General features: G+C 41.3%; 1 protein-coding gene across 9 annotated transcripts in view; it reads right to left on the bottom strand.

The window, feature by feature from the left end:
• The window catches only part of ARHGAP12 (Rho GTPase activating protein 12), a 123,330-nt gene extending 105,953 nt beyond the window's left edge, over window positions 1–17,377 (bottom strand). For 2 of the 9 annotated variants that reach the window (XM_004425249.3, XM_014783559.2), the window contains exons 1-3: window positions 17,217–17,374; window positions 5,242–5,280; window positions 2,046–2,799 (exon numbers count right to left, since the gene is read on the bottom strand). In XM_004425249.3, the coding sequence (XP_004425306.1) occupies window positions 2,046–2,723 (678 nt within the window). In that variant the 5' untranslated portion in view covers window positions 2,724–2,799; window positions 5,242–5,280; window positions 17,217–17,374. Of the gene's footprint in view, window positions 1–2,045; window positions 2,800–5,241; window positions 5,281–13,191; window positions 13,280–16,142; window positions 16,679–17,216 lie in introns of those variants that run through there. The other 7 variants (XM_087420650.1, XM_087420651.1, XM_087420646.1 and 4 more) reach the window with 6 other exon arrangements.
• Window positions 17,378–17,715: the final 338 nt, after the last annotated feature.

Here is a 17,715-nt window from a genome sequence, read left to right as displayed (position 1 = left end):
CATGAGAGACCCTAAGCTTTAGAACTACCCAACTAAGCTGCTTCTGAATTACTGACCCACAGAAACTGAGATGATAAATATTTACTGTTTTAAGCCACTAGATTTGGGAGTAATTTATTAAACAGCAATAGATACCTAATGCAGGTATGTGCTAGGCATAGTTCTAAGCATATTAGACATAGTAACCCACTTAATCTTCAACAACCCTGTGATCCCCATTTTAAGATGAGGATACTGAAACACACAGAGGTGAAGTAATTTGCCCCAATTATCACACAGCTGGTACGTGATATGGAACCAGATTCAAATCTGAAGTCAGTGATGCTAACTGCTGTGCAGTACATCCTCCCCAAAGCCAAAGTGGTTTCTATCCCATGACTTTCATTTTTGCTGTGAAATACGAGGCAAGTTTATGTGATGAGAGAGCAGGGAAAAGCAAGTGAATCAGAGAACTGAAGAAAATGGAAAAGGTTTGAAACAGCTGCCATGAGGAGTTCGGAAGAGGACTGGCTAGAGAAATGTAATAGGATTTCCAGTGTTAAGGGTCCAAGAGAGGTTAGGGGCCATGAACTTCCATGCCATCCAGTGAATTTAAGATGACTATAAGAGATTTAAGAGAACACAGGACTGCTAGTGAACCTAAATATGAAGTGTGATTTGAAGTATGAAATAGTGGTGATGGCTGGATGGAATGGAAACACATGTCTTTCCCAAGTCCCACTAGTTCAATAAGGAGCCATGACAGAAAAATTCCAGGAAACACTATATATTCTATGTCAAAGTATCACATAAAGACTCAAGAAAAGAAACCCTACTAAGACGCGTGATGATAAACCGCCAGTGCCACTTCACGTAACTGCCGTGATCTCAAACATCAGAAGTTTTCCTAAAAAACCTTCCCTTTTTTCTATGTTCATTCAAAATGTCACAAGAAAAATTAAAACCTATAGAAAAAACATACTAGCTCCATTACAATCAAATCACCCCTACGAGCAGCCTCACAATTATTCACTGACTTAACCTGATGAATAACTCTTAAAACAGAGCTTTAGGCCAAAAATTTATCAATTTTTAAATTCACTTAAAGTTAGACTTTTTCAAATAGATCCCAGTTTCAATTTCTTTTTTTTTTTTCCCCTTTTTCTCCCCGAGGCCCCAGTAGATAGTTGTATGTCATAGCTGCACATCCTTCTAGCCGCTGTACATGGGACGCCGCCTCAGCACGGCCGGAGAAGCGGTGTGTCGGTGCGCGCCTGGGATCCGAACCCGGGCAGCCAGTAGCGGAGCACGCGCACTTAACCACTAAGCCACGGGAGGCGGGGCCAGCCTCCCAAGTTTCAATTTCATGCATGTGCTTTTAAAATTTACTTCACTTTACTTGACAAATAAATGGCATAAACTAATCTCAAAATAAAGTTAGGTAAGGGATAAAGAAAAATCAAACCATAGACACAAAAAATTTTTTCCAGGCTAATACTCAGTGCAAGCAAGTGTGGATACTTAGACATTTAAGATAAAAAAGTGCATGAATGAAGGTAAAGGTTTATGAGCTCTCTATTTTTTTTATATTCAAAGGTAATAAACAAGTTTAAAAGAACAAGAGTTAGCAGTTAACATTCCAATGACATCTTTCCTCATATATTCTTTATTATCTGAAGAGGACTTATTAGAATCAAGTCAAAATGAGTATAGCTAGAAAACAAATTTTTTCTAGTAAAAGAAATATCATCACTGGGTAAATTAAGTAAATCCTTTCTCTCTTATGCATAATCAATAAAGAAAAGAAAAAACTTTTCCACACTCAGAGTAGTCCCATAAGGGTACAAAAATAATTACGGAAACCACAAAGCGAACCTCTCCAAACACCACAGGTTATTTCACATATTCTCTATCTCTTTATATCAGGATAGAACCCAGGTATTATGAAAACATGAAGTGAAACAAACAATTCTGAACTCTTTCAAAGATTTTAGTTAAAATAAAACGTATAATTAATGTGTGTATTCAGGTGTACAAGTGTTTCATCATTCCATCTTTCATCTTACCCTTATCTGCTCAGTGGAGCTGCTGCTCAGTTCATCACCAGATTCCGAATCCTGACGTATCCTTTCTGAGCCTTCTCCTGCTGAATCACAAGACTGTTCCTGAGAGAAGCTACCTTTCTCCACGTCCAAGAACTCCGGACCTGGAAAGTGACCAAATAAGTGCGTCCTACTCTGGCTGGAAACTTTAGGAGAATGTGTGTCACTGTTAAACTTTCCATTATTATGGGTCAGGTCCAGGCTTAGGTTAAGAGTCTGACCTGGATTATAATTCAGCCCAAAATTCTGATTGGCATCACGAATGAGACCTGTTCCGTGAACAGACGACGATGGCTTTCCAAAACTTGAAAGCTCGGGCAATTTGTTCACATTTTCTGTTGATCTCTGAAGATGGAGACTCGGTATCACTTTCACAGAATTATTCGGCAGTCCCACTGCCTGTTTAACAGGCGGCATTAGAGCTTTGCGGGTGACCTCCTTCACATACTGGGCTGGCACATAAAACGCTTTGGAATTCTCATCTGGTTTAACTTGCCACCAGTCATCATTGGTCTTTTTCACCAAGATGTATCGTTCCCCTTGTTTTATCACAATCTTTCTGTCCTTTGCTTCATATTCATAATCATATTCCACTTCAATATACACTTGTCCTGGAACAATCTTCCCACTTCTGTCAGCCATTTTTATTCAGTAACATTCACCTCTCAGAAAGGATGGTATGCCACATTATGGTTTTACAGCTTTTGGATTAATATAGCTATTTTTATTTAAAAGGAGGAAGAGAAGAAAAAAGTTAACGTAGTCTGGATTTTTAATATTTACTCACAAGCATCATATATTAAGATCCATTTAAAGAACATTACCTTCAAATCTCAAACCCCAGAAAGTAAACATGTATCTAATATGTATTTTCCTACATTAAAAACACTCTCATTCTGGGGCCAGCCCAGTGGTGTAGTGGTTAAGTTCGCGTGCTCCACTTCAGTGGCCCAGGATTTACAGGTTTGGATCCTGGGCGTGGACCTACGCACTGAGTATCAAGCCATGCTGTGGTGGCATCCCATACACAAAATAGAGGAAGATGGACACAGATGTTAGCTCAGGGCCAATCTTCCTCAGCAAAATGAGGAGGATTGGCAACAGATGTTAGCTCAGGGCTACTCTTCTTCACCAAAAAAAATAAATAAATAAAAAAACTCTTATTCTAACTATAATCTACATTTTTCAGTCATTTATGACCAAAATCAAACCAATGACTGGAACAGTAAATACACTAACCAGCCAGACACAAGACTATCAAAAATAAAAGGGTAGGACTTTCCTTCTTTTCAGGACTACCTCAACCTCCTTCACTTTCTTAGAAAGGCTCACTAGTAACAGCTAATACATATTAGGCACTTACCAAGGGCCAGGCACTGAGCTAGGTTCACTGCACACCTTACCTAAGACCCTCCTTGAAGTTGGAGTCGAATTTCAAGAACCTTGAATTTCAATGACCCTGTACTATTTATTTTCTGAAATGATCAAGACCATTAATGGGCTTAAAAAAAAGTTATCCAATTATAGAAGTTTCCCTTACTAATATAAATGGATAAAAACGACAGCACTGTTACTGTTAGGTGAAATACAAAGATAAACAAGAGAAATTGCTAGTTTACTTTGTTTCTCTCTTATGTCTAGCTCAGGAGAGCCACATCCTTGTTAGGTTGAATCCCACAAATGCCAACAAATAACCAGTCTTTTTATTTGTAAATGTTAAAAGTCCACACACACGCTCTCAATTCAAAGTCTATTACAAATAGCCCTAAATTGGCTTGAGAAATCTAGGATTCACTTTCATTACTATATCAATTCCAAAATTTTTTTTTTTTAATGAGGAAGATTAGCCCTGGGCTAACATCCGTGCCCATCTTCCTCTACTTTGTATGTGGGACGCCTGCCACAGCATGGCTTGATAAGCAGTGCGTAGGTCCACACCCAGGATCTGAACCCATGAACCCCAGCTTGCCAAAGCAGAGCATGCGAACTTAACCCACTACGCCACCGGGCCAGGCCCCAATTCCAAAATACTTTGGCATTCAATCTTCAAAATGATTACAGCATCTCAATATTGCTACAACTCAAGTCAAGCCATTGCAGGATGAATTGTGCTCCCCAAAAAGAAATGTTTAAGTCCTAACTTTAGGACCCGTGAATGTGACCTTATTTGGAAATAGGGTCTTTGCAGACGTAATCAATTTAAGATAAGGTTATTCTTGATTAGAGTGGACCCTGAAATCCAATGACTGGTGTCTTTACAAGGAGAGGGAGATTTGGAGACAAGGAAAGGAGACACACAGAGGGAAGAAGACCACGTGAAAGACAGAGGCAGAAATTGGAGGGAGGCAGCTACAAGCCAAAGCAAGAAAGGATTCTTCCCTAGAGCCTTCAGAGAGAGCACAGCCCTGCTGACACCTTTATTTTGGATGTCTAGCCTCCAGAACTGTGAGAGAATAAGTTTTTGCTGTTTTAAGCCACCCAGTTTGTGGCACTTGGTTACAGTAGCCCTAAGAAACTAACACCTTCAACCAAATGCTCAGGGATCCTAAGGAGACCCTAAGTAATTCTGAATACTGAGATGTACCACAAATGTTTACCCAGGGTCCCATGACAATCTACCAATTTTCCTCAGCACCCATGGCATAATACTGGGCATAATATTACTGTACGATATATGTGCAATAACAATCATTCCCTGAGGACAATATTCTTCTCTGTAACAGATAAAGCCCATAAGCCCAGGTGATAAATAAATCAGTGATACAATTTCAGTATCTAAAATTTACTTTCTAGACAAACTACTTGAATAACAAATTTAATATAGTAATGTTGAGGCCGGCCAGGTGGCATAGTGGTTAAGTGCGCGCGCTCCGCTGTAGCGGCCCGGGGTTTGGATCCCGGGCATGCACCAGTGCAGCGCTTGCATGCTGTGGCGGTGTCCCCCATGAAGTGGAGGAAGATGGGCACGGATGTTAGCTCAGAGCCAGTCTTCCTCAGCAAAAAGAGGAGGATTGGCATTGGATGTTAGCTCAGGGCTGATCTTCCTCACACACACACACACACAAAATATGTATATATATACATATATATATATATAGAGAGAGAGAGAGAGAGAGAGAGAGAAATGTTGTTTTGAAAAATAAATAAATAAAAAACTTACCTTAGAAGGAGAAATAAATATCCAATATTTCATTTACACCTACAAAAAAAAAAAATAAAGTTCATTAACTTTAACAGGATTGCTTCAAGAAGGCTAAGAATATGAGGCTGCTCACATTTTCAGAAGCATAACTTTTTTATAACAGCTATAAAGAACACAGCACAATTTTATAGACCACAACTGTGTTCAGCACCACCCTCCAAACAAGTACAAACACAAGGGATGCTTTACCACTGCCCTCTCCTACTTCATTTCCACATGGTTTCAACTTCATTTCTGCACCTTATTTTTTTATTCTGACAGAAATATCTTTTTAAACTGCTAATTATGTGAGAAACAACTTTTGTAAAATTATTTAAATGACAGAACTGTTTTTCTAGTTTATGGTATTGAGTGAGTAAAGAAAATGAAAACAGGGGCCGGCCCTGTGGCGTAGGGGTTAAGTGCATGCGCTCCACTGCTGGCAGCCCGAGTTTGGATCCCGGGCGCGCACCGACGCATCGCTTGTCAGGCCATGCTGTGGTGGCGTCCCATATAAAGTAGAGGAAGATGGGCACGGATGTTAGCCCAGGGCCAGTCTTCCTCAGCAAAAGGAGGAGGATTGGCATGGATGTTAGCTCGGGGCTGATCTTCCTCACACACAAAAAAGCAAATGAAAACAAATGTTAAGAGGTATTGGGAGCCCTAATATACTTCCCCACAGATTGCTTTCTAAGTATCAATAGGGAACTATACCTTTACAATGGAGGAATCTGGCAGTCATGAGCTTAACCAAGTGATCAAACTTAGCAAGACCGACAGTGGGACAACCTGACGATACCTGCCTTCCAGTGTGATGCAATAAGATGCATACAATGTCACCTGTGTTGTATTCTTGCCACAAACATGTTTAACCTTAAGCTAATTATTAGGGACAAAATCTAGAATGTGAGACATTCTATTAGACAACAGAGTTGAAGTCTTCCAAAAAATCAATTTCACGAAAAATGAAAAGAGGAGGAAGAGTCTTCTAGATGAAAAGAAACTACTGAACACCAACTGAATCCATTTGGTGTTCTACTAGATACCTAAACCTTACCATATCCAAATCTACTTCCTATCTCTGCCCCACCCCAGCCCTGCCAAATGTGGATGACCTTTCCCATCACACTAAATAGAAATTCTAACGTTCCAAATGTTCAGCCTTTACTTGCATGCATTACCAGGACATTAGCAGCTACGTGCTTTAATCCTTTTACCTACATTAAAGTTTTTCGATACAACTTTTCAAAATTCTACATTGAAATACTTATCCTCAGGTGATTTTTTTTTTTCTTTTTTTGTTTCCAGGAAGTATGAAATAACATAAGAAGTATCTTTGAAAGTGTTGAAACGAGTAAGGGAATATGCTGAAGATTACAGAGCTCAGACACACTACAATTGGTCAGACATTTACCCACAGGAATGGAGAAAAGGAAAGTATGAAGAATAACAAGTAATTGTATGATTTCATGTTAGTAGGAGAGGGGCTGTGGAGCGGGGAGCGACAATGGGTTAAAGGCTAGTCCGTGTTCAGTCTCATTCACTGCCAGGCTTTATGACTACACCTTGCCCAGTGACTACACAGATAAGCATGAAGGAGGAGTCAGGGAGAAAGATACAGAAGCTAGTTTCACTATGTTCAACGTAAGACATCAAATCTAAAGTTTCGGTTAAATGCCATGAGTACTGGGACCACAAGGAAAATGGAGAAGTAGTCAAAGGACAGAAGAGACAGGTATCAAGGCAGATGACATGAGCAAGAGTGGGCACAATGGGGTAAGAGAACAGGAGCTGAGATAAATTTCTAGTTAATACTGGGATGGGAGTGGGAACGAAATGGGGAAGCCCCTAAGAGAAACTAATAAAATTATAAACTTCTAGAAAGTCATGTAGTATGAATTATGTATTATAATCCAAGGTCCAAGAAAAGTTAGATAAAATAAAAATGAAGAGAAAGCCTTACTATGCACTATGAAGTCAAAGAAAATTAAAATAATTATGGAGTAGCTCCAAAAATTTAGACCTAAGGGAAAATTATCTGCAAATGTGTGAATAACTTATGTTGCCTATTTTTATGTAAAAACATAAGCTGTATTAAAACAAATGTTTATAGTTTTAATTTTGGTTGGTTTGCTTCTGCCTCTATTCCCCAAACTTGTGGATTCTTCTCTTCAGATTAGGTTGAGAACTGTCTATCCTGGTAATTTATCCTCTCAAGTATTTTGGTTAGAATCTTACTCACTCAACTACAATGCCCTCTAAGCACAACGCTCCTCTATTTAAAATATATTCTACACTCATCACCACACTCCTCCACCCACATTCATTACACACACACTTATACAACTACTAAGTACCCAATAACCAGTATATAGAGTTTTTGCATATCTACAGCCCAGTACCAACCTCTGCTTCTCTTTGCAGTTTCAAAAATACCCACTGCAGGTTTTTCATGGCTCTAACCAGTCTTCTTCTTCCTCATGTTTCAACAACAACAGACATACAGGTAGACACACCACACACACAACTGCATACATCTTTTACTTCTCTTCCCCCAGTCAGATTCAGAACTTTCTATTACGCTATTTTAAAAACTATCAGCCTCCTCCTTTCTGTCTGCCAATTTGTCTCATTTTCTTTCCTACCACTAATTACATAACTCAGCAAACGTTATCTTCCTCCCCCAGGACATCTGTTTTAATCAACCACATCTCTCAGCATGATATCCTTACTAGATATATCAAAAAAGTAAACAAGTAAACAAAATCTTAAGAGAAATATAGTAAATGTATCCATAATTAATGAGTTTATAATTTAAGTCAAATACATATATGTACAAACTATTTAGCAATTCTAATACCATGAACAAAATGTTAATATAGCCTCACATGTAAATATTAACCGACTTACAAATACCACAATTTAAGCACAGATTCTTGACATGAAGTCCTCCAAGCAGTTTTAAAAGTATTTGTTTAAAATTAACCCCTAGGGGCTGGCCTGGTGGCACAGCAGTTAAGTGCGCATGCTTCGCTTCAGCACCCAGGATTCGCAGGTTCGGATCCCGGGTGTGCACCGACGCACCGCTTGTCAAGCCATGCTGCAGCAGCGTCCCATATAAAGTAGAGAAAGATGGGCACGGATGTTAGCCCAGGGCCAATCTTCCTCAGCAAAAAAGAGGAAGACTGGCATCAGATGTTAGCACAGGGCTGATCTTCCTCACAAAAAAAAATTAAATTAAATTAACCCCTAAACAGGCCTCTACTAAAGAAATCAATTAAACTTAACGAGAACAAAAACATTAACAACAATTCCAGCATAAGAAATTATCCCATGAAATAATTTTGTAAATTGTACACTTAACAAGAAATCAGAGGTCATCACTAAAGGGCACTTCACTTAAAGTTTTTTCATAATGCACGAGTGCTGTTTTCTAAGAATAAAAAGATGTAGAATATAAGACATTTCTTTAGGCCTAAAGAAGAGAAAGAAAATATAGTGATTAATATTATAAACTATTCTGGCCATAAAGAAATAGCAAAAATAGGAACAGCAGAAAGGATAGAGGAAATAACAGGGTAACTGGAAAGCAGTAGAGAACACAGTCAAGTGAAAACTGGTGCAGGAAATTCAAAACCAAGATTGAAATCTGACACAAAAATGAGGAAACAACCAAAGAAACTTGAGGGAAAGCAAGCATATTTCAATAAAAATGACATTTGAGGGGCCGGCCCGGTGGCGCAAGTGGTTGGGTGCACGCGCTCCGCTGCGGCGGCCCGGGGTTCGCTGGTTCGGATCCCGGGCGCGCACCGACGCACTGCTTGGCAAGCCATGCTGTGGCGGCGTCCCATATAAAGTAGAGGAAGATGGGCACGATGTTAGCCCAGGGCCGTCTTCCTCAGCAAAAAAAGAGGAGGATTGGCAGATGTTAGCACAGGGCTGATCTCCTCACAAAAAAAAAAAAAAAAAATAACATTTGCATGGGGTATTTTAGGAAGATTTGTGCCAAGAAGTCTTTCTCAATCAGAAATGGGGTGGACATGACTTCTTCTTGGATTGTTAAAAGAAGGGAGAAAATATGCCAATTTAAAAAGGAGATACGACCTTCAGTTTGGCAATGAGTTTTTAGATACATCACCAAATGCACCATCCATGAAAGAAAAAATTAAGTAGGACTTTATTAAAATTTAAAACTTCTGCTCTAAAGACACTGCCAGAGAACAAACACACAAACCACAGACAAGGAGAAAATATTTGCCAGACACATCTGATGAAGGACTTGTATCTAAAATATACAAAGAACTCTTAAAACTCAACAAAAAGAACCAAATTTCTTAAATGGAAAAAGGATCTGAGAAGACACATCATGAATGAAATAAACAGACGGCAAATAAGCACATGAAAAAATGATCAACATCAAGTCATTAGGGAATTGCAAAGTACAACAAGATACCACTGCACACCTATTAGAATGGCTAAAATCCAAAAAACTGACAACACCAAATGCTGGTAAGGATGCAGAGCAACAGGAACTTGCACTCACTGCTGGCAGGAATGCAAAATGATACAGCCACTTTGGAAGACTTGAGCAGTTTCTTACAAAGCTAAACATGGTCTTACCACATGATCTAGCAATCACATGCCTAGGTATTTACCCAAATGAGTTGAAAATTTATTTCCACAAAAAGTCCTGCACACAAATGTTTATTGCAGCTTTATTTATAACTGCCAAAAACTGGAAGCAACCAAGATGTCCTTCAATAAGAGAAAATATAAACTGTGAGACATCCATACAATGGAACATTATTCAGTGATAAAAAGAACTATCAAGCTACAAAAAAACACAAATGAATCCCAGATATATTTTGCTAAGTGAAAGCAGTCAGTCTGAAAAAGCTACATACTGAATGATTTCAATTATATGACATTTTGGAAAGGTCAAAACCACAGAGACAGTGATTGCTAGGGGTGGGGAGAAGGAAGGGAGGGTCCATAGGTGAAGCACAGAGGATTCTTTTAGGTCAATAAAACTATTTTGTATGATACTGTAACGATGGATATATGACATTATGCACTTGTCAAAACACATTAATCTTTAAAACACAAATTGGGAACTTCAATGTATGCAAATTTTAAAAAATCATTTAGGAGGTCAGGGGAATCCCAGGATGGAAAGCAGATGAGAAAAGATAGTCTAAGAGCATTACGAACATATGGAACAATCTCACTGAATGGGAGAAAAGGTGGAGAAGATGCTAACCAATTTTGGAAATAAGCGGGGTCTATAAGAATATAGGCAAAGAAACTGCACATAAGTACTACGTCCTAGTTAATAAAAACGTTTCCCATGGGGGTACGAAATCAAAATTCTGATACTGCTATACATGTATACTGGAAATGAATAATTAAGTAAATGGAAAGTGGATGGTGGGAGCCAGGTTCCTCCATGTTGGAGTAGGAATTTATAGACAAGCAAGGGGAGAAGGCTGGAATGATCTATGTGGTAATGGATTAGACTTGGAGATATCAATATGAACTCATTTTTAGCTTACCACGGATACAGATGATTACATAAAGAAATATTACAGATACGTGTCTGTATACTGCTTAGTACACATGTACATATTTCCTTGCTGTCAGTAATAATGACACCCCAGCACCAAGAAGCACATCTAGCACCCAGATATGGTTTCTAATACCATTCTTCAAATAAAGGAACCAAGGCTCTTTGGAGAAACGGCTGATTCTAGGACTGGGGAAGGAAATATACAAGAGGAGCCTGGAGTATCTTGCAGTGCCATACTGACCCTCGCCCCTCCCCCATCTGGATTTTAAGTACTTGATTTAAATGCTTCTTAGTTTTAGACAACTGTCTTCTTAAACTATAACTCAAATTAAAAGTGACACTATGCATATTTTAGAATGTGACCCCTAGAATGTGACCTTGGTATTTACCCAAGAGGAATGAAAGCATACATCCAAAGACCTGTACGTGAATGTTTGCAGCAGCTTTATTTGTTATAGCCCCAAACTCGAAACAACCCACAAGTCCACCAACAGATGAGTGGGTAAACTAATTGTGGTATATCTACACAATGGGATATCACTCAGCAACAAAAAGGAACGAACTACTGATATGCACAAGAAACAGGAAGAATCTCAAAACAATTTTGCTGAGTGAAAAAAATCCAGACAAGAAAGAGTGCATACTATATGATTCCATCTGCATAAAATTCTAGAAAATACAAACTAATTTATAGTGACAGAAAGCAGATCAACAGTCACCAGGGAACAAGGGCAATGAATTACAAAGGGACTCAAGAAAATTGGGGGTGGGGGGGTAGGGGGTGATAAATATGTTCATTATTGTGATAATGGTGATGGTTTCACAAGTATATAAATATGTCAAAACGTATCAAACTGCACACTTAAAATATGTGCAGTTTATTATACAGCAATTATACCTCAATAAAGCTGTTAAACAAAACCCTAATAACGAAAATTAAAACCTCCAGATATCACTACCCGTCTACTAGGATGGCTTTAAAAACACACACACACACACACACACACACGATATTTTGTATGGTAAGGATACCAGCAACTGGAATTCTCATTCATTGCTGGTGTGAATGCAGAATGGTACAGTCACTTTGGAAGACATTTTGTCAGTTTCTTATAAAGGTAAACATACATTTACCATATGATCTACCAATTCCTCTTCCAGGCATTCACCCAAGAGAAATGAAAACATAAGTCCGTGCAAAGCCCTCACATTCTTAACAGCTTCATTCACAATGGCCAGAAATTGGAAACAACCCAAAGGCCTACAACTGGTGAATGCCTAAACAAACTGTGGTATATCCACCTGTAAAACAGGAAACAATACAAACCTCAAAGGACCCTTGTGAGAAGGGAAAGGGAAAATGTGAAAAAGTACTTAGTAAACTATAAAGCATGACAGACAGCATCACATTCACCACTGCTTACTAAGGAAGCAAAGCTGTGACAGAAGAGTGCTCACACATCACACAGCCTTCTACGTCTGGCTTGTTTCACTCAGAATAAAGCTTCTGAGAGTCACCCATGTTGTTGTATGTATCGGGACTTCATTCCTTTTTATTGTTGAGTGTCAGTGCAGTTTACTGTATGTATATTATACGTCAATAAAACTGATTTTTTAAACAAACCAATAATATTTAGCAAAATACAGATAATTTTCAGCAAACTTTTAAAGATGTCACTCTAACTTCAAAATGTATTCTACTTTCTCCTGTCGTAAAGGGAAAGAGCACAGAACTCAGGATCAGAGGCCTCAAATTTAAATCTAGGATTTGCCATTTACCAGCTCTCAGACGCTGAGCACCTTAACTTATCTGTAAAACAAAGGAAACAATACCAACTTGAAAAGATCCTTGAGAGAATGGAAACAGAAAAGTACTTTGTAAACTACAAGGCATGATACACAGTATCCACATTAATCACTGCTTCTCAAGGAAGCAAAAGTTGCAAGAGCAGAAAAACACTCACCAATGAACTGATGGCTTATAAAATCAGCCCCTCCTCAAATGTCCCTGTCTCTGCCTGTTGCTACCTATGAGACCTAAGACAAGTCACTTAACCTCTCTGAGCCTCAGCTGTTTCCATTTGTGAAATGGAGCTTATTAACAGTACATACCACATATTGGGAGAATTAAATGAGTAAATATGTGTAAAGCATGTAGTACAATGCCTGGCACATGGTAAGAAATGAGTAAATATGTGTAAAGCATGTGGTACAATGCCTAGCACATGGTAAGAAATGAGTAAATATGTGCAAAGCATGTGGTACAATGCCTGGCACATGCTAAGTGCTTTATAAGTTTTAACTTATTACGAAAATACAATTATCAACCCATCAGACCTAATCCTAGCTTCCATCCCACTCACTTGAGCTGCAGTAGTGTAGGTCCTATCAGTGATCTGGATCACTGCTTTTCAAACTTTTAGTGAGCAAGGGAATCACCTGGACAGCTTCCTGAAAAAAACAAAAACCTTTTTACTTTAGACAAGTTTTAGATTTACAGAATTATTGCAAAGATAGTACAGAGAATTCCCATACACCTTGTACACAATTTTCCCTACTATTAACAGCTTACATTAGTATGGTACATTTGTCATAGTCAATGAACCAATACTGGTGATAATGTCCATACTTTATTCAGATTTCCTGCATGTTTCCTAATGACCTTTTTCTCTTCTAGGATCTCATCCAGAATACCACATATACACTTTGTAGTCATATCCTGTAGCTTTTAAAACACAAGTTACTGGGCTAGCCCCACTGGCCTAGTGGTTAAGTTTGGCGCACTCCGCTTTGGCAGCCTGGGTTCAGTTCCCAGGTGTGGACCTACACCACTTGTCTGTCAGTGGCCATGCTGTGGCAGTGGCTCACATACAAAAAGAGGAAGATTGGCAACAGATGTTAACTCAGGGTGGATCTTCCTCAGGAAAAAAGAAACCCACAAGTTACTGAAACCCCAGATATTCTAATGAGAGTAGGTATGAGGTGGGGTCCAAAATTTACATTTTTAACAAGTTCCCAAAGGTTGCTGATAGGGCCAATCTAAAAATTCACTTAGGGCCGGCCCCGTGGCTTAGCGGTTAACTGCGCGCGCTCCGCTGCTGGCGGCCCAGGTTCGGATCCCGGGTGCGCACCGACACACCGCTTCTCTGGCCATGCTGAGGCCGTGTCCCACATACAGCAACTAGAAGGATGTGCAGCTATGACATACAGCTATCTACTGGGGCTTTGGGGGGAAAAATAAACAAATAAAAAAAAAATCTTTAAAAAAAAATTCACTTAGACTAGCACTGATCTAGAGTCTAGACTCCACAACTGTGCTTTTCAATATAGTAGCCACCAGCCAAATGTGGCTACTGAGCATTTGAAGCGCAGCTAATCTAAATTGAGATGTGCTGTAAGTGCAGAGTACATACTGGATTTCAAAGACTTAGTCCAAAAAGAAGAATGTAAAATATCTCCTTAATAATTTCATATTGATTATATGATAAAAATTTACTTATTTATTTCACTTGGGATCTTTTTCATTTTTTTATCATGGACTTAAAAAAAAAAAAAAAAAGGGCCGGCCCTGTGGCTTGGTGGTTAAGTGCGCGCGCTGCAATGCTGGCGGCCCGGGTTCGGATCCCGGGTGCGCATCGAGGCACCACTTCTCCGTCCATCCTGAGGCCGAGTCCCACATACAGCAACTAGAAGGATGTGCAGCTATGACATGCAACTATCTGCTGGGGCTTTGGGGGGAAAAAATAAAATAAATAAAATCTTTAAAAAAAAAAAAAAAAAACCTTTAAAATCACACAGGTGACTGGCATTGTTTCTGTTGGACGGCAGTGGTCTGTGTTCTGGGCAGAAGAGCAGCATCGGTATCACCTGGGGGCTGAGAAGTTCAGGTGATTCCTCTGCACATTAAAGTTTGAGAAGCACTAGATTACCAACAGGCCAGGGGGGGCTTAGAGCAGGCAGCATGTGGCAGTTCAGTTCAAATAAAAAGCTAATCAATTGCAAACTGAAACTGCAGGGTATTTATTAAGTCAATAAAAGTAATAGGAAAATTGCTGAATCACAGCAAAGCCATCCACAAATGAGGATGTGGCACAATCAGACCAGTTAACGACTGAAGGAAAAAACCACAAAGATAGTGGCCCAATGGGTTCCTCTGGAGAGGAACATTTTTGAAGAGCATGATTTGAACAACAATATGTGGTACCATCATACCATTTCACATCTGATTCATTCTACAAAACAGTGCATTTTGCAATTATAACTAAAACTGTTAAATATAAGATAAAGTAAAAGTTTAATTTCACTTTTCTCTCCCACTATTATAAAACTGTAATGCCCATTTTAGGCAGATTCACCTTAAGCTGCTTTTTCCTAGTACCAGTTTTCTCAGATAAGCAAAATATTAAGACTACATTTAATAATTTTACACATCACCATATTCACTGTTTTATTTTAGTCAATTTAAAAATCTTATTACCCTTTTGTTCTCAGAAATATCAACTGCATAACTTGAAATACTTAAATTTGTAAAGCCCACTTTCTATCCACCTATTAAAAAAAGCACTCAACACTCTAATGAAAGAAAAGCCAAATGATTACCTACAAATATACTGTTTTTCTACAGCATTTACATATTTTCCCTTGTGCCTCACAGCAATGGAACTGGTAAGTAAAAAAATCTAAAGATACATAAAATATTGACTATATACAGACATCTATACAGATGGCATTATATTAAGAATCAATGAGTTAGCAATCTTCTCCAACTTCTACGGTGGATAAAGTAGTACGAACAGAACTCTATCAACAAATACTGGGGCATACACATACACACACACACAGATATATAATCTGTTACATTACACTTTAAGTATTTAATTTACTTGTCCCCACGGAGAAACACCTCCAGAGCAGTGGAGCTACATGCAACTACGGGTCACAGAGATGGGTCGAGTTTGTCTGGCTCTTCAAGCTGCATGGCACAGGGTCAAATCTTCAGAGCGTGCTCTTAGGCACTGCCCTGGGCTCCCAAATCCCTGCTCAGAAACGTTTCCAAGGCATTTTTAAAACAAAGAGAAGGAGAAAAATACTGGCACCAGTACCCAGACCGTCTACTCAGACCAGAAGCAGAACAGAAAGATGACCCATTATGTAATACACCCTCCTATAGATAAGGTAAGGAACACTGGATATGGACAAATATATCTCTAGGCCATTGTTTCCCAACTTTCAAGGATGAAAAGAGGCGTGGCTAGGGACTAGGTGCTTTTTAACGACCTGTGACTATAATATTCAGAGTCTTCCAAGGTCTCACCTTTACAAGTGAGCGGAAGAATCTGAACCGGAACTCGAGGGACGACTCATTCAATGCTCCTTCCTCCACACTGCCTTCCCTTAGGAATATGAACGGTCAATAAAATCTACTTCCATATGTCCTAACTGACCATAAAGCAACAGGAGTGTTAACGGTCTTGATGCGTGACAAACACTTCCCTTGGCATGACATTACAACTTTGATAAAGGTATGCTTTAAACATTTTGCTTTAGCCTTTGGAAATGCATTTAAAACTGCTGTGCAGTCAGAAGGAAAACACGCCTCTGAAACTGAAGGGCGGCCTTTTTCTCTAAGGACGGCCCTGCGGGCACCACCTCTCAGAGGGTCTGCAGTAACTTCAGATACAACACGTCAAGGACGGCCATTCTTGGAAAACAACTTCCCTGAGATGGGAGGAGGGCAGCACGCTTGTAAAGAGGTTTTTTTCCCTTAATTCAAGGACTTTGAGGAGGTTCCTCCCAGAAGAGCTGGAAGCCAGCAAATGTCCCTCCAGCGGGGCGAGGCACCTCGAACGACTGCAGAGAGGAAAGTGCCCAGTTTAAGGTCCACAGTCCCGAGGGGAGGCCCCAGGTGGGCTCCCGGGTGGGCGTGGGTCTGCACACCCTACAGCAGTTCGGAGCGGACTCACGCAGCAGCAGGAGACGAGGGAGGAGGGCGGCACGGGCCAGGCTTTTACACACACACACTCATACACACTCGCACACGCACCCCGACACCCTCCTTCCCGGGGGCGGGGCGGGCGGGCGCTGCCCTCACACAGGAAGTCAGGAACCCGGGGGGCAGCGGAGCCACAACTTCGAGCCATTTAACCCTCTGGCCCGCGTCTGCCAAGGGGCTGGGCTCGGCCCTCTTCCCCCGCGCCCACCCCGCGCCCCGACCCCGCCGGCGGCGCCCCGGCCTCACCTCGCGCGCACCTCGGGGCCGCCGCGCCTCCCGCACACGCCCCCCCCCAACCCCGCCGCCCTCGGCGGGCAGCCCCGGCCCCGGAGCGCCTTTGTGCGGCGCCTCCCCGACCTGCCCTCCGTCCGCGGGGACCCGCGCCCGCCCCCTTACCGAGGGCCCGCGGCCTGGCGGGGGCTGCGCCCTCTTCCCCCAGCACGGCGGCTGCCGAGGCGACTGCACGGCACTCACACGGGGGCGGCCGCTGCCGGCCGTCCCGCAGGCGGCTCCGAGGGAGGGTAAGTGCCAGGGCACGTCGGAGCGCGCCGGCGCGGGGGCGGGGCGGGCGGCGGCTCACGTGATGGCAGGGGCGGGACCGCAGCTCACGTGACAGCGGGCCGGGGGCGGCCGCTCACGTGACGACCCGGGAGGGCGCGGGGTGAGTCGGCCGCGGCAGATCCGGGAGGAGGAGGGGAGGATGAGGGAGGGGCCGAGGGGTTGGGGCCGGCGAGGTACGTGCTGGCCTTGTGGACTTAAGCACTTTGTAAACACGAAGTGGGAAACGTTGAGGAAACGCTCGTGGGGAAAACGCGGGAAGGGTGGACGGGAAACGGACCGAGTACGAGGGTGGCAGGAATGGAGTCCAGGGAAAGAGACCGGTGTAGGGGGTCCG

This window comes from Ceratotherium simum, chromosome 32 (genome assembly GCF_057802395.1).
Source record: "Ceratotherium simum simum isolate JZ-2026a chromosome 32, ASM5780239v1, whole genome shotgun sequence".
Taxonomy (NCBI): Eukaryota; Metazoa; Chordata; class Mammalia; order Perissodactyla; family Rhinocerotidae; genus Ceratotherium; species Ceratotherium simum.
Note: the sequence above shows the minus strand (reverse complement) of the source record. Positions and strands in the feature narration are given on the sequence as shown.